Consider the following 23,307-nt stretch of genomic DNA (forward strand, 5'->3'; position numbering starts at 1 on the left):
AAGTTGACGAAGAAGCAAATGTAGCCCAATGCACACGTGGCTCAGGAGTGAGTAGTGTCTGCATAGCATAGCAGGGTAGGCGCTGACAACTGGTGTACTTCTAAATTGTGATTGTGATATAATTTTAGGAGGAGGATTGAAGGTGGCAAGGGGACTGATAGGGGTGTGTGTGTATGTGTGAGAGAGAGAGAGAGAGAAAGGAGCTCTTTTTGCAGAGTTCCACAGGTGAAAGTCAGTAGTTCATATTGAAAGTAGAAAAAAACAAAAAAGGAGTTGCAAAAGGTTAGCTCTGGATAACAAGAATCAGAGGTCAGTAAGTCAAAGGATTGTTATTCATTACATGCCTTTTGTAATTTTGATTATAGAAATGATAAGCCTGTATTGCTCTGATGAAAGTTGAAAAATGAGTAACAAGGAAAATGGACAGCATATTTAGATGGGCACTCATGAGGCTGGAATGATTTCCATTGACTGGAATGGTTTGCGTATCTTAGTTAACTTTGTTGGCAAATACCAAATAACAGGGACTTTTTTTTAAAAGAATTACAGATGTTCCCGAACGCTGTATTCTAGCAGTGATAGGACTAGACCACATTCTGCTGCTACTTGCTGTCAAAGTTTTCAGTCCATAGTGAGAGTGTTAGGTGAAAGAAAGGTCCTTTCATGGGAAACAATCCCTTATTTTGAGGTTGTCCTTGTTACTGATTTTCATGGAGTGATGGTGATAGTAGATCGTGTTTTGTTCTGTTTTAATTTGTTTCCTCACTTGGCAAAATGAAAGTCTGGCAGTTCTAGGTGGGTTCCCAAATCTCTTTTGAAAATTTTCCTATTCACAAAACTCAAAAGCCTGGTAGCCACTGGATTAGATTATTTAATTTGGCTGTATTGATTGTTCTGTATAAAATCTACTTCCATTTGGTTTGTCTTCATTCTTTGTCTAATGCATGGATATGACAGAGCAAATGCCATCCCTGGCGTTCTCTCTAAATGTCAGTCCCGCAGGAATCGTTTTTACAAGCCATTTATAAAAAGAACTCTGAATGTTCCTCAGCAAACAGGTTTTTAACTGTGAACGTTAACTTTATCATCACATCTGTGGTCATTAAATATAATTGGTCATTTTTCTCAGGTATTTAAAAAAATACTGCATGTAATTTACAAGGCCATTTGGAATTTATGGGGTTTTTTTTTTTTTAATGTTCTAAAAGCATGAAGCTTCCTTTCTTGTGTATGTGCCTGTCATTTCCCAGAAAGTAAGGCTTACCAACAAGAGGGTCTAACAAGAGGTTTGGCAAGTACAGTCCAGAATCTTCTTTGAAAATACTGCTTATTGCTATATTCTGCAAAAGCATGGTTTAGCCATCCAAATCCAGACAAGTGATAAATAAGTCAGAGGATTTGGGTCTAAGAATGAAAAGCAAAGTCAGGAGATGGCTGTGAAGGAATGAATTTGAAAATCATGGCGCTAACACAGGTCAGAGACCAGTCACAGATGCCGAAGAATACTTTGGTGATAGAACAGACAGTAAAAGGCTAAGAAATGAAGAAAAAAAAAAAAAAAGAATAACGTTGCTTGTTTTTAAATTCATGAACTCTGATATCTGTTGCTTTTTTAACAACAAAGCATTTATCAAAGTTGTAAAATTTATTGCTTATTTTATATTATCTTAAAACATTTAATGTATTTTTTATATATTATATATTATACATACACACACTGTGTAAATACTATGCTGTACTATGCACTTATATGTCAGTATGCATCCTAACTAGGGCAGCTACAAGCCCAGACTTTGACTTCAGACATACCTGCCTTCAGATCCCCGACTCTGCTCAGTGATCTTCGGCAGATTACTTACACTTCGTAAGCGTAGATATGTCATTTCTGGGGTAGGGGTAATAATACTTCTCTTGTATAGCTGCTGGGAGGAGCCAGTGAGGCTAAATGACAATAGCTCTTTGAGCGCAGCGCCTCGCATAGGGCGGCCTGATAAACAACCATCATTAGTGGGATTATCAGCTGCCGAGAAGTGGCTGGAACAATGTCGCAGAACTGTAGGAATCTCATGAAGTGACACATCAAGCATTCGTAAGTTTAAATCTCTATATCATAAACCAGGGGGTTTTGCTGTGTCTATTCAGTGATAATGTCATTGTAACCAGAATTTCAGCCTTGGTGTCCTGCTGGGTGACACGTGTTTATTCTGGCCCTTGGTGGGGTTTTGGTTTGTTTTTGTTGCTCTTTTTCTTACCACAATTGAAAATTTATGAGCCTTGAATAATTTTGACTTCTGGCTACTTCTGCAAAACAGGAAGATCTAGCAGTAGTGAATCCTCAGCCCCGCCGGGTTGAAATCAGGCCCCCCTGAGCTGTCGCTGCCCCACGGGCCGGAGCGTCCTCTCGTGCCCTGGGGTCTCCCGGCTGCTTTCCATCATTTGTGTTACCTGCCTACTGATGGGTCTTAGTCAGCTTTTTGATATTGGACCAGCATTTGCACTTGATACTCAAACCAATTCATTAGGATATGTTTACATTTTTTAAATTGAGGTATAATTAACAAAAATTATATTAGTTTCAGGTGTACAACATAATGATTTTAGCTTTGTATACACTGTGAAATGATCACCGCAATAAGTCTAGTTAAACACCCACCACCTTACATAGTTAAAAAAAATTTTTATTGTAATGAGGACTTTTAGGATCTCCTTTCTTAGCAACTTTCGAATATACAGTATTATTAACTATAGTTACCATGCTGTGCATTACATCCCCAGGACTTACTTGCCTTATGAGTGGAATTTTGTACCTTTTGACCCTTGTGCTCATTTCTCCCTCTCCCCAACCCCTCTTTTATCCATTTATCCCCCTTTACTTATCCATTCATACATTAATGGGCACTTACATTGTGCCCATATCTTGGATATTATAATAATGCCGTGATGAACATAGGGGTCTATATATCTTTTCAAATTAGTGTTTTTGTTTCCTTCAGATAAATACCGAGAAGTGGTACTGTTGGATCATATGTTCGTTCCAGTTTTAATGTTTTTGAGGAACCTCCATACTGTTTTCCATAGTGGCTGCCTCAATTTACATTCCCATCAACAGTGCACAAGGGTTCCCTTTTGTCCACACCCTTGCTAACACTTGTTATTTCTTTACTTTTTGTTACTAGCTATTCTGCCAAGTATGAGGTGTTACCTCGTTGTGGCTTTGATTTGCATTTTCCTGATAATTAGTTGATGTTGAGTATCTTTTCATGTGCCTGTTGACCATCTACATGTCTTCTTTGAAAAAATGTCTATTCAGTTTCTCTGTACATTGTTTAATTGGGTTGTTTGGGGGTTTTTGCTGTTGAGTTGTGTGACCTCTTTGTATATTTTGGATATGAATCTCTTATCAGACGTATGGTTTGCAGGTATTGTCTCCCATTCTGCAGCTTGCCTTTTCCATTTTGCAGCTTGATTTCCTTTGCTGTGCAGAAGCCTTTTAGATTGCAGGGTATAAAATCAGTATATAAAAATCCATTGATTTCTGTGCCCTAATAATGAACTATCAGAAAGAGTGCCACTTACGTGTTTTTGCTTTTCGTATTGAAAACATCATCAATAAGACCAATGTCACAGAGTTTACCTCCTATATTTTCTTCTAGGAGGTTTATGGCTTCAGGTCTTACATTCAAGTCTTTAATCCATTTTGAGTTAAATTATGTGTATGATGTAAGATAGTTATCCAGTTCCATTCTTTTGCATGCAGCTATTCAGTTTTTCAAACACCACTTACTGGAGAAACTCTTTTTCCCGTTGTATATTCATGACTCCTTTGTCAAAAATTAATTGACCATATATGTGTGGATTTATTTCTGGGCTCTCTATTCTGTTCTATTGACCTGTGTGTCTGTTTTTATACCAATACCATACTGTTTTGATTACTATAGCTTTGTAATATAGTTTGAAATCAGGGCATGTGATGCCTCCAGCTTTTTTGTTCTTATTCAAAATTGCTTTTGCTATTTGGAGTCTTTTGTGGTTCCATACAAATTTTAGGATTTTTTTTTTCTCTTTCTGTGAAAAATGCCACTGGAATTTTGATAGGGATTGCATTGAATCTGTAGATTGCTTTAGGTAATGTAGATATTTTAACAATATTAATCTTACTATTTACTTGGTCACTTTCAAATTGTTTCATCAATGTCTTTTAATTTTCACTGTACAGGTTTTTCACTTCTTTGTTAAATTTATTCCTAGGTATTTTATTCTTGTTGATACAGTTGTAAATGGGATTGTAAATGTAAATGGGGTTTTTCTTCATTTCTCTTTCTGATAGTTCATTATTAGTGTACAGAAATGATGGATTTTTATATATTGATTTTATAACCTGCAACTTAACTAAATTTTAAGTTAGTTTTAACTTTTTGTGTGGAGTCTTTAAGGTTTTCTATATATAATATGTCATCTCCAAATAGTGACAGTTTTACTTCTTCTTTTCCAAATTGGATGCCTTTTATTTCCTTTTCTTGCCTAAGTGCTCTGGCTAGGACTTCCAATACTATATTGAATCAAAGAGGTGAGAGTGGACATCTTTGTCTTGTTCCTCATCTTAGAGCAAAAGTTTTCACCTTTTCACCATTAAATATGATGTTCATTGTGGGCTTGTCATATATGGCTTTTATTGTATTGCAGGATATGTTTATAGTACTAACAAGGGGGAAATTCTTTCTACTTAAATCTTTGCTCAACAAAGAGCTTAGTACAAGTATCAAATCATTATGTTGTTTACCTGAACCTAATATAATGTTATATGTTAATTATACCTCAATTGTAAAAAAGGAACTTAGTGGCTATTTAGTATTTAAAGTTCTGCTTATACTTTATATACAAAATAAACTCAAATTGGATTAAAGACCTAAATGTAAGACCATATACCATAAAACTCCTAGAGGAACATGTAGGTAGAACGCTCTTTGACAGAAATCACAGCAGTATTTTTTGGATCCATCTCCTAAGACAAAGGAAATAAATGCAAAAATAAACCAATGGGACCGAATTAAATGTAGAGCTTTTGCACAGCAAAGGAAACCATCCACAAAATGGAAAGACAACCTACTGAATGGGAGAAGGTATTTGCAATTGATATGACCAATAAGAGGTTAATATCCAACATATATAAACAGCTCATACAACTCAACATCAAAAAACCAAACAACCCCAATTGAAAAATGGGCAGAAGAACTGAGTAGACATTTTCCCAAAGGAGACACACAGATGGCCAACAGGCACATGAAAAGATGCTTAACATTGCTAATTGTCAGGGAAATGCAAATCAAAACCACAATGAGATGTCACGTCAACCTGTCAAAATGGCTGGCATCAAAAAGTACACAAATAACAAATGTTGGAGAGGATGTGGAGAAAAGGGAACTGTTGGCAGAAATGTAATCTGGTCCAGCCACTGTAGAAAACAGTATGGACATATTTCTCCAAAAACTAGAAATAGAACTACCTTCCATATGATGCAGAAATTCCACTCCTGAGTATATATCAGAAAAAAATAAAAACACTTAATTTGAAAAGATAGATGCACCCCAGTGTTCATAGCAGCATTATTTACAGTTGACCAGTTATGGAAGCAACCTGAGTATCCATCAACAGATGTGTGGATAAAGATGTAGTCTATATAAATACAATGGAATACTACTCAGCCATAAAAAAGAATGGAATTTTGCCATTTGCAGCAACATGGATGGATGTGGAGGGCATTATGCTTAGTGAAAAAAAGTCAGACAGAGAAAGATCAATACTGTATGACCTCACTTATATGTGGAATCTAAAAGATACAACAAACTAGTGAATAAAACAGAAAAGAAGCAGACGCATAGGTATAGAGAACAAACTAGTGGTTATCAGTGGTAGGTTCACCCTTCCAGAGATGGAAGGGAGGAGGGGCAACATAGGGGTAGGGGATTTAAAAGGCGGGGGGAGGGGCTATTATGGGATTATATGAAATCATACACGTGAAGGAAACTTGGAAATTGTATAGCACTACAGAATTTAAAGAATCTGTCATTCAATAAAAAGTAAACAAAGGAAAGTCTGAGGAAAAATAAAGTTTTGCTTACATTTTGAATAATGATACTTGTACTAGCATAGTTAAGAACCTGTCCCTAAGACACGGCAGCCAGTCAAAAGGAAGGTGATCATGAAGGGGCAAAACCCAAAAGGGACCAGCAAGACCTCCCAGGCAGGGCCACTGCCTTCCCGCAACACAGAATGAGAGCAAGTCTATCCTTCTAGAGAAAACATATAAAGAGAAACGGCAGATTTTTTAATGTAAAAAAATTGCCTAAGCTCTTCTTTGCTTTTTCTCTCTGAAATCCCTACCAAATAAACGGAGAGCAACAGACAGACAAATAATGGTCAAACAATTCCTATATAATTAAAGGGGCAAAACCCACAAAGGGACCAGCAAGGCCTCCCAGGCAGGGCCATTGCCATCCCGCCTTTGTGCTTCTGTAAAACAGCTTGCTTCTAGGAAAACGAAACTTACCCCTAAAATTCCATAGTTTCCCAAAAGCTCACTCCTGATTGGTCCATTTCTAACACCTCATTTGCGCATGGCACAAACTTAATCGAAACCTGAGACCCCGTAAAAGTATGTGTAAAAGTGTCACGTGGTCTCTTGATGGGATTCAGGTTTCTGTGACAATCATATGGTGTAGAAAAGGCACTTTAGAAGGAATATGCTCTCTCTAAATAGTCAGGACACCTTATCGACCATTTGTAGCCTCAGAATGAGTGCATGGAAGACTGTACGTCGGTGAAAGTTTGGAGTCTTGTATCAGTATACGTGATAATTAGAAGTTACATGTTTATTCACTTTCAGGTGTGGTTTAGTGCATCTCCAGAGCTGCTCACCGAATCTTTCGGGAGGTGTGCGTGTTTAGTATCACGTTTGGCTGCATTCCTCTCCCCCTACTTTGGTGACGTTGAAGGCATGGTTAGTTCAGCTCACAGAGATACATTTGACAGCGGGCAGTCAGGCAGCCCCGTGCGTCCCTCCTCCCCCTTACAGTCTCCCTCTTTCCCTCTCGCCCCTTTCGGTCTTTTTCATATGCAACTTAAAAATGTTCATCTCTTAATGTATAGAGTCATGCCTGGAATCTGGCAGCAGGTAGTGATGCTACTGGTGAGTAAACCATGGCAGAAAAACTAGTGGGGGCGCAGGAGAAGGGAGCAGGGACCAGGGAAGGAACTAGTTTGAGAGCTTGACCAGATGATGTGAGATCGCTTTGAAGGGTAGCTGGAGAGTGTCCGATCTGGAAGGGCCAGAAAAGGGAACCGTATGCAGCCCTCTCCTAGCATGTACTTAGAGAATGAAGGCTGGAGAAATGGAATGGCTTGTCTTAAAAGAGCAAGTTAGTGACAGTTGGATGCCCATCCCCTCCCCCATCAAATTCTTAGATCCTGAGATTGGATCCATTCTCTCTTCTATTAATTTTTGTCTTTAAAAACTACTTGTAATATAATGTCACATATTAGATATTAAGAAAGTGTCTCGCCTATTGTAAGCAGGAAATAAAAAGCTGACTCCGTTAGCTGACTTATCCTCCATTAGGTCAGGTTCCGCCAGGATTAGCAGGACGTTCTGTGATCCTTACTCAGGGGCCCCTGAAGGTGGAGTGAACTTGTCTGCACTTAACGTAACGCCACCGCAGCGTGCAGAATGGACTCACGGGAATTTATTATGTCATGAATCATACATATTGTTCTTCAGTTTCCCTCCCAGTAAGGTGACGGCACTTATGTTAATGTCCCTTTTGGTTCTGTGTTGGCTCATCTACGCAGTGGAGTCAGACCCTTAATGGTTAGGTGTTTCTGCCGCTACTGGCTGGCTTTGTAAGTGCCCTACAACATGAGGTGAGTTCATTTCCAGGACACAGATTGACTCTGTTTACACGATAACAGGATCCAAAAAGTAGATCTGACTATACATGTGGGGGGAAAACCCAAACTCCAAACAAGTTACTTTATATTGAGCATGCTTCTGTCACCCTGGATGAGAGCTGACTGCCGACAGGGTTTCTCGTGAATACGTGCTCTTTAAGCTTGGGTCCATAAAACTTTCCACGTTGGTTACAGGAACACACGTCGGCTCAAAGGAGTCAGTTCCCAGGAACTCATCTTAAGTATGATCTTCTCCCTGAAATGGTTCTCCCTGTGAACACTCTGTGGTCAGAGTTTCAGGCTGTTTATCTTTTTCACTTCTGCTTGGCAGTTGCCTTCTGCCACTTAAAAAAAGAGAAGGCATAGCCCTCACCCATAACCTTATTTGAGGTGTTGTTCAGATGTAACCACTCCCAGGGGCTGAGGGGGTAAACAGAGTCAACTCTAAACTCTGGTTTTAGGGATGCCTTCTTTAATGAGGGAGTAGTGCAGTTTCTCAAAATTATTTTAAGGCATAAGAAAGAAAATTAAAATGGAGGGCCATTGCTCTAAGATATTTTGAGTTTTCTAAACAATTTGAAATTCATTTGGCAACTTGGGTTTATCATTAATTTTTAACCAGTGTCTTTTTCAAACACAGTCTTTCTCTGGTAACATTTTCCATAGTGGTGCACATTGAACTCTGTACTCAAAAATTGACTTGATCTGAATATCTGCATGAAGCAGGACTGCAGTTGAACCAGATGGCCATGGTGTTGATGGGGTCATAATTCTTCTTGGGGACAGATTCCACTGTGGTCACTGTCAGTCTCACTATGGGAGACTTTTCATAGTGATTCAGGGAGCACAGAGAAAGGACAACCAGTGGAGTTTAGAGATGATTGAATTAAAATACATGAATTTCGTAGATTGCAAAATATATTTCTGGAGAGAGAGAGTGAGAGAGACTCCTGGTTACACAATGCATGGGAACATGGAAAACTTCAGAGAACCATGTGTGGGCTGTCAGTGACGGTGCTAAGCCTTGAATAAAATTGCATTTTATCATCTTGATGAGAAGCAATCAAAAGTGAAGAACAAAGACTTAAAAGTAAATTTAGGCCAAAATACCTAGATCTCTGTAATGTAAGCAATTCACTTTGCTTTCTCATTCTTAAAAATAATGAACTCCAAACGTGCAGAATCGTTCTGTCCTGGTTAGTCTCATTGGAGGTATTTGATTGTTGTCTAGCTCCTGGGTTAAGTTGCAGGAATTTCACTTAGGAAAAAGACAGGTAACCTTGCAAAGCAGTGATTTTTTTTTTTTTTAACCAAGGGTTTGTATCAGAACCATATGTGGAACATTTGGAAATATTCATGTGTAGGTTCCTAATCTGGGAGTCTGATTCAGTAAATCTGGGATGGGGCTCAGTGATCAATATTTTTTACAATTCCTGGGCTGATGCTGGCATGTCCCCTCATACTTTCAGTTGAGGGCACCACAGGATAAGACTGTGTTTCACCTGGGGACTGACTCTGGAGATGTTTTTGAAAAATCAACCCCTGGGCATGGTCATTCAGACATCCGTCTTCCACGTGTACCTGTTGTGTTAATTTCCTAGGTCTGCTGCAGCAAGTGACCACAAACTTGGTGTTCTGAAACAACAGGAATCTGTTCTCTCCCAGTTTTGGAGGCTGGAAGTCTGAAGTCAGGGTGTGGACAGGGCTGCGCTCCTCGGAGCGTCTAGGAGCAGATCTGCTCCCCGGCTCTTCCCACACCCGGGGGTTGCTGGCGTTCCTTGGCTTGCATCTGTATCACTCCAGTTTCTGTGTCCATCTTCATGTTGCCTTCTCTTCTTCTGCCTTTCTTAAATCTCCCTCTGCTGCCTTCTTCTAAAGAGACACTGCTCAGCCCAGATACTCTCCCCATCTCAAGATCATTAACTTAATTGTGCAGCCAGACTTTTTGCCGTTTACGGAAACATTCACAGGACCTCGACCTCTTTGGGAGCCCATTATTAGCCTGACACAGCTGGTTATCACCTCACTGCGTGTGAGTCATACGGGCTGCTGTGGCCCATTGAGGTCGACTTGGTGCTTTCTCCCCTTAATTACCAATTCATGGCCCCAGAGAAATGGCAGCCTTGCGTGACAGTGTTTACCCGCAGGTCTTGCTCTCTTGGAGCTAGGTCGACGACCCCTCACATAGCTAGAGACAAAATCATGGATTATCGTAAAGGCTATAGAAAGATTATATCATAAAGTGATTCCGGAAAGTCCCTTTGTAATTTTGCCATTGAAAAGGATGAGGGATGACACCCGCTTTTTAGATTTGTCGCATTGTAACAGACACACAGAAAGAGGACTTGACCTGCAAGAGGGCAAGTTTGTTGAATTTTGTAAGATCCTTTGTATAGATTTTTGTTGTGTGACGTGCAGCTGATGGCGTAAGAAGAATTTTCTGATTTGAAACTCAGTTATCTCTTTAAGCAAAATGTTCTCTTGGGCAAAAAAAAAATGTGAAAAACAAATTGGATCGAGGGCAGAATTGAATGTATTGAAAAATTTTTAGTTGCTTAGATATTGTCTTCTGCCTTTCTGAACAGATCTTTTTTATCTTTACCACGTTGTCAGATTACTCTGGTTAGTACTGAGTGTGATGGTCCATGAAGAACCTTGAATGATCTGTCCCTTTTCAAAAGCCCACCATTACTTGGGGCTTCAGAATGACTCCTACAAGTTAACAGAATCCGTTTAAAGACGCTTATCCTGAGGCTGGAGTTAGACGTCCACTCTCCTCCTCTGTGCGTGCAGCCTCGTGAGACCTTAGCTGTGTGATAGGTTGTTGGAGTCTCCAGTAAATTTGAGCTCCTCAGAAAGAATATCCATTTTCCAGAATGGTCTCTGTGCCTCAGTTTACCCCACATTTTCATTTGATGTTCTGTTATTTGTATTTGAGGACGTTTTACCATGTCCTGATAATGGTGGAATGTGTCCTAAATTTTATTAGCTCCTATGCTTATTCATGGGCTGCAGTGGCCACACTGGGAACTCCCATAGAGTCTGTCATGACACCAGCTAAGGATACACGCACTGAATCTTAAGTAATATAAAACCTGCGAGCTGAGCATATTTGTGCTGAATGGGGAAGTGTTTTGCTGCACCACCAGTGTGCAGTCTTTCCGCTTACACACATGGATGGCCTTTTACACTTGGGCAAGACATATTGAAAGGCAGAGGAGAGGCGTGCCAGGCAGTCCTGACTCCGCTCTGCCGTGGTACCTGGGAACCGTTCTGAACCTGCTGTCTCCTCATGTGAAAGATGGGGGTTTGGATGGCATCTGATTCCCCTGCCCCATCTCAAAGTAAAGGAAATCTTTGCTGGGTCTAACAGGGCCAGGTCCTTATTTAAAGTAAAGTGCTCCAGCTCCGTCATAACATATCACATTTAGTTGTCCTTTCTTCACCGTGATTGGCTGTTTGGGTTTTATACCTTGGAGATGCACTAGTGTTTTCTTTCTAACATCTTACTCAAAATTAAGAAGCTAGAGGTGTAGAGGGACAGTTTCTTGGGTTAATTGTCACAGTGGACAAGGAGCGTGTGTGTGAGGCCGGAGCTGGGAGAGTCAGGGAGGCCGTCTTGTGCCGACTTGACTGTATCACTGTTGTTACCAAGACCCTAAAGCAGCCTTCTGTCCCCTCCTCCACCACCTCACACACACCGGTACAGCACTCACCAACTGCAGAGCAGAATTTTGAAGTGAGACCAATAAAAGCTGCTTAAGTCATTGGTATAGAAACTCTGAAATTACTCAAAGATGGTTTCCCATGATCTGGCTGAAGTCTCCCTTCCCTGTCTCTTGCTCATTAAGTTGTTATGAAAACAGTTGTATTTATTCCATTAATGAAAAGGTATGAATATTGCAGTATACAAAGTAGTGAAACTATAAGACCATATTTTGAACAAGAAAAAGAGTACGTGGTCTAATTTTAATCACAGCCTGTATTTTACTGTGTAAAATGTAGTGCAGTGTGTCTTGTTTGTATGACACATTTTTTACGTGGTGAGGACTCTCTCTGTCTCGCAGAACGCCGGCCCCTCTGTGCTCTGTAGCCTCAGCCGTGTCTCCATTATTTCTGTGGCACCAGTGAGGGCCACGGGAATGGCCGACTCACTCAAGCCCTTCAGCTTTGGTCATTTGCTGAATTCAAAATGTGGCACACATTTTGGCTGAAAAGAATAATTCCATCTTGTTTTCTCTCCTCACAGGCTCTGTACAACTCGATCAAGAATGAGAAGCTTGAATGGGCAGTGTAAGTACACTGGGTGTCAGCCTTCTAGCAAACGTGCTACCAGCCCTCTTCTGTCTGTCTGTCTTTGTGCCTTAGCGGCCACCCCGAGGAGGATTCAGTGTGCGCGGCCAGCTCTCACTTCACCCTGGGGTCTTACCTTCTTCTTATGAGACACATAAACCCTGAGTATCCCATGTCTTTTTCTGACATGCAGCAGGCTCCGATTCTGCTTTTAAACTTTGCTGTGCTTGTATGCAATCAATTAGCTTTGAATGTATCCTTTTAAAAAACAGCATTCAAAAAGAAAATATGATAAAATTAGATAAATTCCAGAATCTAACCAAAATGGTTTTGGTACTGTATCCTTATTCTAATTGTCTCCTCTTCTTATCATCATAGATCAAGGTTTGTAATCCTGTTCCCTGTGACACTAATTGTACCAGGGTATTGAGAGATAAGCTTGAGAAGTGATGGGTTAAAAGAAGCTAATTTTTTTAACCGAAGAACTTCCAGGAGTTTGCACACTGCCAATGTGTATTGTCAATCTCCAAGCAAGAAATAGAATTTGTAGTATTTACTCAGCCTATCTGACAGTAAAATGTCATGTTTCAAGGTTCATACTTCGGAGGAGATACTATTACAGATAAATTATACCTAACTCTGTGTAGGCCAACAATTCTACTCTTATTAAGTTTCCACTAATCAATATAGCAATTAAGAATTTAGTTTTTTAGAAGTTATTAGGGCAGAATCTTTACTAAATTTCTAATCAAGTTGGCAAGAAATTAGGTGAAAATGTGTTTTAATTAGAACTAGGTGTGAATTTTATTTTTGGTTTTCACTGATATTAAGCGTTCATGAATATCCTTCTGCCATGTAACCTAACATGGCATTCTGCAAATGAACTTAGGTTTACCAAATCGTAACTTGGGGGATCAGTCTTATTAACTCATATGCCCATGGGGGGAAAATGGTTTAGCAGTTGACTGCATCTCACATATAACATGCTAGAATGAATAAAAAAAATCAATACCATTTGAATTGTTTCACTAATTGTAAGGGAATACAGTACTGTTTTAAATCAGAGATTCGAAGTTTGAGTTGCGACTAATATTTGCAGGTATGAGTGATGGCTTATGTGTCTCTGTGTATGTACATCCCAGACTCACTTAAAGACAATATATCATTTCAAGGAAAGCTTATTAAAATCAATAAGAATTCAGGGCCCCAGATCCAAAGTGACCCCTTTTGGACGTATCTCTCGTGAATTGAAAGTGAGTTTCCTAGAAAAATTTCCTAACAGATATACTCAGACTCCTGCTGAATTGTTAAAGGCACATCTTGACCTTCACAGAATATCTTCTCTAGAAACAGTTAATAAAAAATGCAATAATTATAAACATTCACATTAGAGGAGATACTGTTTTGAGGATTCCTTTGTAGATTTATTTTTAAAAGCAAATAGATACGCTTCTGAGGATCAGTTTTGTAAATCTGGATTTTTGATGCCTTGCATTTGTCGCAGTAGGTTTTATTTCCGTTTACGGGTAAGCGGCAGTTTGGTATAAGAAAGCTTTGTGTTGGGCCCTGTCCACGGGAGGGTGGGAGCTTGCCCAGGAACTGGGTTCTCCTGTGGGTCTCTTGTCGAGTCAGCGGGGCCTCGTGTCCAAGAGCCAGACTCCAGAGGAAGACAGGTGTGGGTTTGAGCTCCAGCTCGGTGATCCATCAGGCCCCAGTTTTCTCTTCAGGGTGAGACTGTGAAATACTCGAAAACAGTAAGCATAAAGCAAGTTATCCCTCAAGTGGTAACGAATATTACAGCTTTTAAAGCTCTGACTTCTGTCTTATTTGTCATTTTCTTTTTTACTTCTCTTGTTTGTAATGCTTTCTTACCCACATTTATTCTTTATCATCTACAAAGAATAGGGCAACACAGTAGTTTATTGTATAATTAACTTTCTTCACCTGTAAAATGAAAAGACTGGGTGGAATGGTCACAGCTGTCCTTTTCAGTTTTACTATTCTGTCAATTTTAAAATTTTATCATTTATTTGTATTTCCCAAGCTGACGGCTTGTGGAAAGAATACTGTCTCTGAAGCACATAAAACAAAAAGGGCTTCTGGATCCTGTGATGTACTCTTTGAATTTCTACAGAAGGTAGAGGGCCAGTGCCCCAGCCTTCTTGATCACTGAGTCCTGTTTTGATCACGGCGTACCTTTTAACAGCTGCTAAAGCTTGTGTTCCCCAGAGCAGCCGTGGAAAACCCTGTGGCGCACGTATCAGTTTATGTGATCCTTCAGATCACGGGCTAAGCTTTTTCCTTGGTAAGTAAGCGTGTGCCTGTGTGTGGTTACACAGACACCGTGCTCCCCCAGTTCTCCTGATTCCCCTCCAGTCTCACTTTCTGTGACTCATTTTCCTCCCATTATCCATTAATGTTGGCACCTCCCAAAGATCAGAACTTAGAATTGCCTTTTTTCACTAGTCCCGTTCTCCACAGCTTCATTCACTCCTAAGACTTCCTCTGCGTCTCTGTAACGGTCCTTCTGTGTGTGTGGCTCTGACCTCTCTCCCAGGTGTCAGTTCCGCGTTTGCAGTTTCCTGCAGGACATTTCCTCTGGCACTTAGCACTCGCCAGGCTCTGAACTTGTCCCATGTTCTCATGTCTATTAATGACACCAGTTTTTTTCCCGGTTATCTAGATTTTGGCCTCCACGTCATCTTTGACCCTGTCTGGCCACCTCGTTTGCTCCCACAGAAATGGCTCTCACCGAAATGGCTCCCATCGGTGCCTCCCCGTCATTCCTACTCCCCTCTGAGTCAGGCTGCCTCCAGCCTCTTCCCTCTACCCTGGCCTGTGCTGAAGCCCTCCTCTGCTCTAAAACTGCCATCAGACCCCGCACATTCTGCCAGTAATCGATTTTGTTCCACGAATATGCCTTCACACAGCCTACATTCAACTAAGCTGCCACTGGGTGCCGCACCATGTCCTGGCCCCAAGGCTCCCGGCCTTTTGGACAGTGCTGATAAAGTAGCGTCTGCTTAGAATCCACAGCCCTACCTTCCCTTACAGCCCAGCTCATAACCTGCTCCGTGAACACTTTCCTGATCTTACCAACTAGAAATGATCTTGGTCCTTAAACATCCATTTCACTTTGTCTGATGGCAGCATCGTTTCTATTCCCCATCACAGCTATGGGTAGGAATTCCATTCAGCTGTTAGCTCTTTAAGGAAGTGACACATGTCTGGATTTGTCCCTTTATATCCTCCTTTGAAGAGCATAGTGCCTTATATGCAATGACGTCTACACAAAAGTCTATAGAAAGAGTCATAACAACAGTGGAAGGAACTGCATTTCCTAAAGGATCAGCCTGCAGCTGTGTGAGACAATAGTTACGGAAGAAACCCTGCTGCAAAATCTGCAGGATAATATATACCTGCATGGGAGGTGTCTTTATGTTGATATTATTTTATTTTTATTGAAGTGTGGTTGATGCACAATGTTATATAAGTTACAGGCATACAATATAGTGATTCATAGTTTTTAGAGGTGGTACCCCATTTATAGTTATTATGGGATATTGGCCATATTCCTCATGTTGCATAGTAGATCCTTGTGGCTTATTTCATACATAGGAGTTTGTACCTCGTAATCCCCTACCCCTATCGTGCCCCTCCCCCTTCCCTCTCCCCAGTGGTAACCACTCCTCTGTCCTCCATATCTATGGGTCGGATTTTTTCGTTGGTGGTGTTATATTCACTAGTTTGTTGTATTTTTTAGATTCCACATGTAAGTGACATCATCCAGTATTGGTCTTTCTCTGTCTGACTTACATCACTTTGCATAATAGCTCCAAACCCATCCACGTTGCTACAGATGGCAAAATTTCCTTCTTTTTATGGCTGATTAGTATTCTATTACAGATTTATATCACATCTTCTTTATCTGTTAATCTGTTGATGGACACTTAGGTTGTTTCCATATCTTGGCTATTGTAAATAATGTTGCTATGAACACTGGGGTGCATGGATCTTTTCGAATTAGAGTTTTGGGGAGTTTTTTGGATATTATACCCAGGAGTAGAATTGCTGGGTAACATGGTAGTTCTGTTTTTAGTTTTTAGTTTTTTCTTTTTATATTTTTTTTGTTGAGTTATAGTCATTCTACAATGTTGTGTCAAATTCCAGTGTAGAGCACAATTTTTCAGTTATACATGAACATACATGCATTCATTGTCACATTCTCTTTCACTGTGAGCCACCACAATCTCCTGTATATATTTCCCTGTGCTACACAGTACAATCTTGTTTATCTATTCTACATTTTGAAATCCCAGTCTTTCCCTTCCCACCCCCGTCCCCCTGGCAACCACAAGTTTGAATTCTATGTCTATGAGTCTGTTTCCATTTTGTATTTATGTTTTTTGTGTTTTGTTTTTTTTTTTAGATTCCGCATATGAGCGATCTCCTATGGTATTTTTCTTTCTCTTTCTGGCTTACTTCACTTAGAATGACATTCTCCAGTAACATCCATGTTGCAAATTGTGTTATGTTGTCGGTTTTTATGGCTGAACAGTATTCCATTGTATAAATATACCACATTTTCTTTATCCAGTCATCTGTTGATGGACGTTTAGGCTGTTTCCTTGTCTTGGCTATTGTAAATAGTGCTGCTATGAACATTGGGGTGCAGGTGTCATTTTGAAGTAGGGTTCCTTCTGGATATATGCCCAGGAGCGGGATCCCTGGGTCATATGGTAAGTCTTGTTTTTAGTTTTTTGAGAAACCGCCATACTGTTTTTCATAATGGCTGCACCAGTTTACATTCCTACCAACTGTGTATGAAGGTTCTCTTTTCTCCACATTCTCACCAACATTTGTTATGTGTTCTTTTTGATAGCCATTCTGACAAGTGTGAGGTGATGTCTCTCTGGTTATGCTCTGCATTTCCCTGATGATTAGTGATGTTGAGCATCTTTTCATGTACCTGTTAGCCACCTGCATGTCTTCTTTGAAAAAATGTCTATTCATGTCTTCTGCCCATTTCTTAATCAGGTTGTTTGTTTTTTTGATGTTGAGTTGTATGTGCTGTATATATATGTTGGATAATAACCCCTTATGTCATATCAGTTGCAAATATTTTCTCCCATTTAGTGAAGTCTTTTTGTTTTTTAATGATTTCCTTTGCTGTGCTAAAGCTTTTAAGCTTTTTATTGGGTCCCATTTGTTTATTTTTGCTTTTATTTCCTTTGCTTAAGGCGACAGACTCAAAAAATATTGCTTCATTTTAGGTCAAAGAGTATTCTGTTTATGTTTTCTTATTTAGGTTTTTAATCAATTTTGAGCTTATTTTTTTATTTGGTGTTAGAGATTGTTCTGTCATTCTCTTACATGTCTCTCTTAAAGAGACTGTCTTTTTTCCATTGTATATTCTTGCCTCCTTTGTCATAGATTAACTGATCATAAGTGCATGGGCTTATTTCTAGACTGTCTATTCTGTTCTGTTGATCCGTGTGTCTTCTTTTGGTGTCAGTGCCATACTGTTTTGATTACTGTAATTTTGTAGTACAGTCTAAAATCAGAAAGCCCTGTTCTTCTTTCTCAAGATTTGTTTTGGCTATTTGGAGCCTTCTGTTTCCATACAAATTTTAAAATTATGTGTTCTAGTTCTGTGAAGAATGCCATGGGTATTTTGATAGTGATTGTATTGACTCTGCAGATTGCCTTGGGTAGTATGGCCATTTAACAAGATTAATTCTTCCAGTCCAGGAACGTGGTGTATCTTTCCACCTGCCTGTGTCACCTTCAGTTTCTTTCAGCAGCGTCCTGTAGTTTTCTGAGTACAGCCCTTTCCCCTCCTTAGGTAGGTTTATTCCTAGGTGTCTTATTCTTCTTGATGTGATGGCAAATGGCATTTGATGCTGATTTTAGAGCCTTAGAATTATAGAATCATGGACTGTTTTAGCTGGAGGGACCTTAGAGTCATTGGTTTGCAAACTGAGTTCCATGGAGCCCTAAGGTTCAGGGACATGTGTGGGGACCTCCCTAGGTGACATGAAGTAGGGAGGAAGGGGAAGATGACAGGGACCCATTTCTACTTCCCATGAGCATCTTGCCTATTTCAACTGACCCAAGCAGCCCCATTTTATCTTTTTTAGAGTTCTACTTAATATTGCTTTTTTAAAGGTGTCTGTACTTTAAAAATTTATTTTGAAAAGTACCACTTTGGTTCAATGTTCTCATTTCATATATGAAGAAGATGAAGTAAAAAAAGCATTTATTAACAGATCAAAATCACACAATTAGTGTAGTGGAAAAGCCAGGGTGAGTTTTCCAGATGCCCTGGCTCCTCAGGGCAGCACTGTGTACTCTTATCACGTCTTGCTGGGCAGAGACATGTCCCAATGTATATTAAGAGAGTTTTATGTTAAACTTCTAGTCTCATTGAATGCTCCTAGAATTACTAGTCCTCCATCTATTCCACAAGCAGTCCTTACACAGCTACTTCTGTGCCTGGCCCAGTGCTGTAGATACAAATATGAAGAAGACACAGGTTCTCTGCCTAAGGAGAACACGGCATGGGGGTGGACGGAGGGGCCGACTGTCCAAAGATGAAAACATACAAGCTGAAGTGAGGAGTGCATTACCCAGACTGTACCAAGGGGTTGGCTCACATTTCTTCCCAGTTCCTTTGCCCAGTTGTTCTGTATTCAGAAAGCTACTTTGTACTAGGCAGTATGCTGGAAACTTGTGAAGAACGAAGGTGTATACAGCATTAAGGCATTTTCCCTGGTCTTAAGAAATTTTACAGCCTAATAGAAATGATTTTTTTTTAAAGTAAGGACTAGTTACTCTTCCTAATTGGGATGGGATGGTGAGGTGAGTTTGAAGTGGATATAGGAGCTTATAACTTATGTTAGAATTATTTAAAATTTAGCTACAGAAGGATCTTCAGAGAATACAGCAGTTAACAGGACAGAGAAGATGAAATAAGTGTGGTATTATTCATTAGGAAAATTAATCGTCTTTTCCTTCTACCTTAGGGCTCCCGTGTTCACTGCTTTTATTGTGCAACAGTATTTAGGACTGTAAGAAATCTCCCTTACCACGGTTTTTAAAGGTATTAAAAATTCATATATCCAGCTTCATGTTTAGAAGGCACACCAAAACTAGTTTTAAATCCCGTGCTTGTAGATCCCCCTCCACCCCCTCACTTCCCTTTGCGTCTGGGTTGCAGCAGCACTGACCTCGCGCATCGTTGTGAATAGTTGTTCTGTTTAGCTCTGAATAGGCATTCCTACAACCTTGCATCAGGGAGATCTTGGCTATTTTATGGTACCTATACTCAGTTCACAAGGGCAGTTTGATACCTTTGTCTGTGCTTCTGAATTAAATTGTTTTCTGTCTGCCCTCTCATATAGAATTATCCTGGTAATTAGGTAAAAGGGTGGCCCACTGGGATCTTTCTGTCTTTCAGATCATGTGTTATGGGAGCCCTCAGCTTATAAAAGTGTGGTTTTAAATAACTTAATTGTTTAGCCTCTTTATCATTTTTTAATGAACTTTAATTGCAGCTGGTCTGTGCAGGAGACCTGTGCTGCCCATTTGCTGGTTGATTCTAGGACATAGAGAAAGCTCTCGTAGGATTTCCTCCCTCTTCTCTGCCATCACTGTGGGTGCTGCTGCCTGTGAGTATGAGTGCGTCCCTGTCCTGACGTCTCTGTGTGGGTTAGAGCATGATGAAGGCCGTGGGATTACTGGTTCTTCACATGACAGTTAATTCTTCGTCCAGTCCGAAGGTCTGAATCTGAAATTGACAGCTGCTTCCAAAATCTCTTTGCTATGTAGGCTCTTTTTCCAAGAAAAGAACTCTTTTACTTTCTCTACTGGTCCCTTTCTGTATTTTATATAACTCAGTGTTGATTCTAATTTTATTTTAGGTAGTAATACACATCAATTAAAGTGTAGTCTCAATTCTTGCTCCTTAGGAAATGGCCATCTCAAAAGAATAGTATTATTTTTAGTCAAGTGAGTTTTTCTTGTAAGTCAGACTGATTTAGATAAGGCACCGTTAGCTGATGAATGTAATTAATTGCCTTGCATTTTAAGTTTTATCATTTTCTCTTTTGTAATAATTCTCCCTGATTTATTTGCCAACATTGTGTTCCTCCAGGAAGAAAAACTGAAATTTCCTATATCTGCCTTTTAGATTTGAACTTGTATCCTAAAGAAAAGGGCACTTCTTGTCTTATTTTAAAATACTTTTTACCTTGAAGTAAAATTATTTTATTTCCATCAAAAAAAGAGATAAACCATGGTAATTCATTTTATAGTGAGTTATGCTGTTAAATAACTTTATTATCATAATTCCCTAATTAATGTAGATACATAAAATTGTTAATCACAATAGTGTTTCTTAATAGTAGGTGTAGATAAAGGAAAACTTTCTTACTCACACAGGTTATTTTCGATCAAGACATTTATGTGATACTTTGATCTAAAAGTCCAAAAGTAGTTCTCATTTTAAATGCCCAAATAGCCATCTATAGGCTGATAAAAATTACTAGTGAGAAAACTAAGACAAAGAGACATTACTGTAAGGTGGACAATGGTTGTACATCCAATGAATATAATAAATGCATAGAGAAGTATTTGAGTGTGTGGGGGAATGGTAGGAGGGCTGGCAATAGGAATTACTGGTAGAGAGGGAACTAGCCATGGAAAAATTAATGTAACTGTATGAGATAGTTGACTATGAAGAAAGAATAAAACTCAGTTCTCCACTTACTCGTATGATTAAGCATTCTCTGGATACGCATTTTGCTCGCTGAATGCTAGAAAAGAGTAAGATTTGACAGTCTTACCATCGTTGCTCTGTTAGATTACCCTCACATTCCTCACTGGGGAGCGCTAATCATGCTGCACTTTTAGCGTAATAGTAATTCTAATGTAATATTACATGAAATTCACAAATTTAGAAGATAATTTCATGTGAATATTAAAGAAGGGTAAATCTCTATATACAGTGGATATGTAAAGGATATTCTTGGTTTGATTTTTTTCCTATTTATAAATTCACTGAAAATGCTTTGAGTGTAAGATAAAGAAAAGAAACCAAGAGAGCAAGGCCTTAGTTATGAAAAGGTGGTCATTCATCTGAATTAGATTTTGAGCTATTTGGTATCACTTAAAAATTTGTTAGCTAAAAATGATACTGAATATGGATCAGTCTCCCAGATTCTAGTATTTAAAGGAAGATTTCAGGGTTTAAAATCAGGGGAGATTCTCTCCCATAGCTCTATGAAGTGTAATTTTATTAAGCATCTGAATCATAGCTCACACTTAACATTTAATCTGTAAGTACCTATTTTTCTCAGCCATCTCAAACACGTTGAACTCAGGTACGGGAAACATTTGTCATCCAATTTTTAACTTTTTAAAAGGGCAAGTTAAAAAAAAAAGTCTGTTTTCTCTGTAAGTGGCATCTCTCTCGATGAGATTGAGATGGATACTTAGAATGCTTAAGGATTTTACTGTTATAACAGTTTTAATATCCACAAAGATGATGATGAAAGTGATGTGATTTACAAATACTATCTTTAACTGCAGAATATGCAGAGCAGACAGGTTGGAGAGCAGATGGAATGTGACTATAACGTTAGTAGTGATTTAAGAGCAATTTTAAATCACTGAGACGCAAGAAGTTACAGAGGCTGGAATATAAGGAAAGTGTTTTTTCCTAATATGCTGATGATTTCGAATTTTATATCTATATCAATTGCTAAGCCTCCACTTTCTGTTAAAGAATGACACAAGGAAAAGTACAATAAGTACAATTTCTACAAGAAGCATACAGTGGCTAGCACAGTGCCTCGGACATTTTAGACCACGGTTGCTTGGATGTCATTGAGTGTTTTGTGTGTGTACTTTGTGATGTACACACAAACCTTCATTTTCATAGGTGAAAACCTTAGCCAGATCAGTTAAAGGAAATCATCTTTAGTTGCCCATTAAAAATTTCCTGGTAAGTCTCTTGGAAACATCTAATACCTGTCTTGACCCTAGTGTATTCCCAACATGTTTTTTAAAAAAACCATCTTAACATCTACAGGTAAGCTTTGTTAGTTTGGAAAGCATGCTACAGTCATTGTACAATCAGTCAGATCCTGTATTTCAGAAAGCCTACATCCTCCTCTCCCAACCCCGGTGGGCATTCTGGTTGATGTTTAGGGGCTAATGATGGAGCTTGACTTTTTAATAGAAGCGTATTCTCTTTTTTACAGTTAAGATGCCTGTGTCAGAGTAAGAAATTTTTAGAAAATAAAATGTATTTCCTGTGTTCATCAGAATTTTTTAATTTAATTACATGATTTTTATTTTTCTACTTTGGTAAGTGTCAAAGACAGATCCATTTTAAACTCCTCTTGCCTTGTGGCATAATATAATGTAAAACAGAAGCCCCATGACAAGTCAGCACATTTTAAAAATAAGTTTACCCTTCACTGTATTTTCCAACAATCACCTGATCACAATATTAGGATGATATTCAACTTAGTGTTCTGTTCCTTCACTCAACCACTATATTCATTTTTCAAAAAATAGATTTATTGAGGTATACTTTACTTATTATTATTTTTTTAATTGAAGTATAGTCAGTTACAATGTGTCAGTTTCTGGTATATAACATAATGTCCCAGTCATGCATATATATATATACATACATTCATTTTATATACTTTTTCATTAAAGGCTAATACAAGATATTGAATATAGTTCCCTGTGCTATACAGAAGCTATTTTTTTTAACTGTTTTTATATATAGTGGTTAACTTTTGCAAATCTCAAACTCCCTTCCCACCTCCTGTCCCCTGGTATTGTATCTATATGCAATAAAATTTACCCATTTAAGTGTCTAATTTCATGGGGTTGTTTGGTAAATTCTCAGAGCTATATAATGCTCATCATAATCTCTCACCCCATCCAACTCTGTAAAGCTTCCCTGTACTTGTGATTCAGCAGGTTTGATACATATTCTTCCCTTCTTCCCACCTCGCTGGGCCTACCTTGTTTAGTGCTCAGCTCTATCAA

The 23,307-nt window shown here is 39.1% G+C and overlaps 1 protein-coding gene across 1 annotated transcript in view; it reads left to right on the top strand.

The window, feature by feature from the left end:
* Positions 1 to 23,307, top strand: part of PSD3 (pleckstrin and Sec7 domain containing 3) — a 526,938-nt gene that overhangs the window by 397,109 nt on the left and 106,522 nt on the right. Inside the window, 1 exon segment of the mRNA XM_032468468.1 lies at positions 12,194 to 12,237. Within this exon segment, the coding sequence (XP_032324359.1) occupies positions 12,194 to 12,237 (44 nt within the window).

The sequence above is a fragment of the Camelus ferus genome, chromosome 26, assembly GCF_009834535.1.
Source record: "Camelus ferus isolate YT-003-E chromosome 26, BCGSAC_Cfer_1.0, whole genome shotgun sequence".
In the NCBI taxonomy this organism is placed as follows: Eukaryota; Metazoa; Chordata; class Mammalia; order Artiodactyla; family Camelidae; genus Camelus; species Camelus ferus.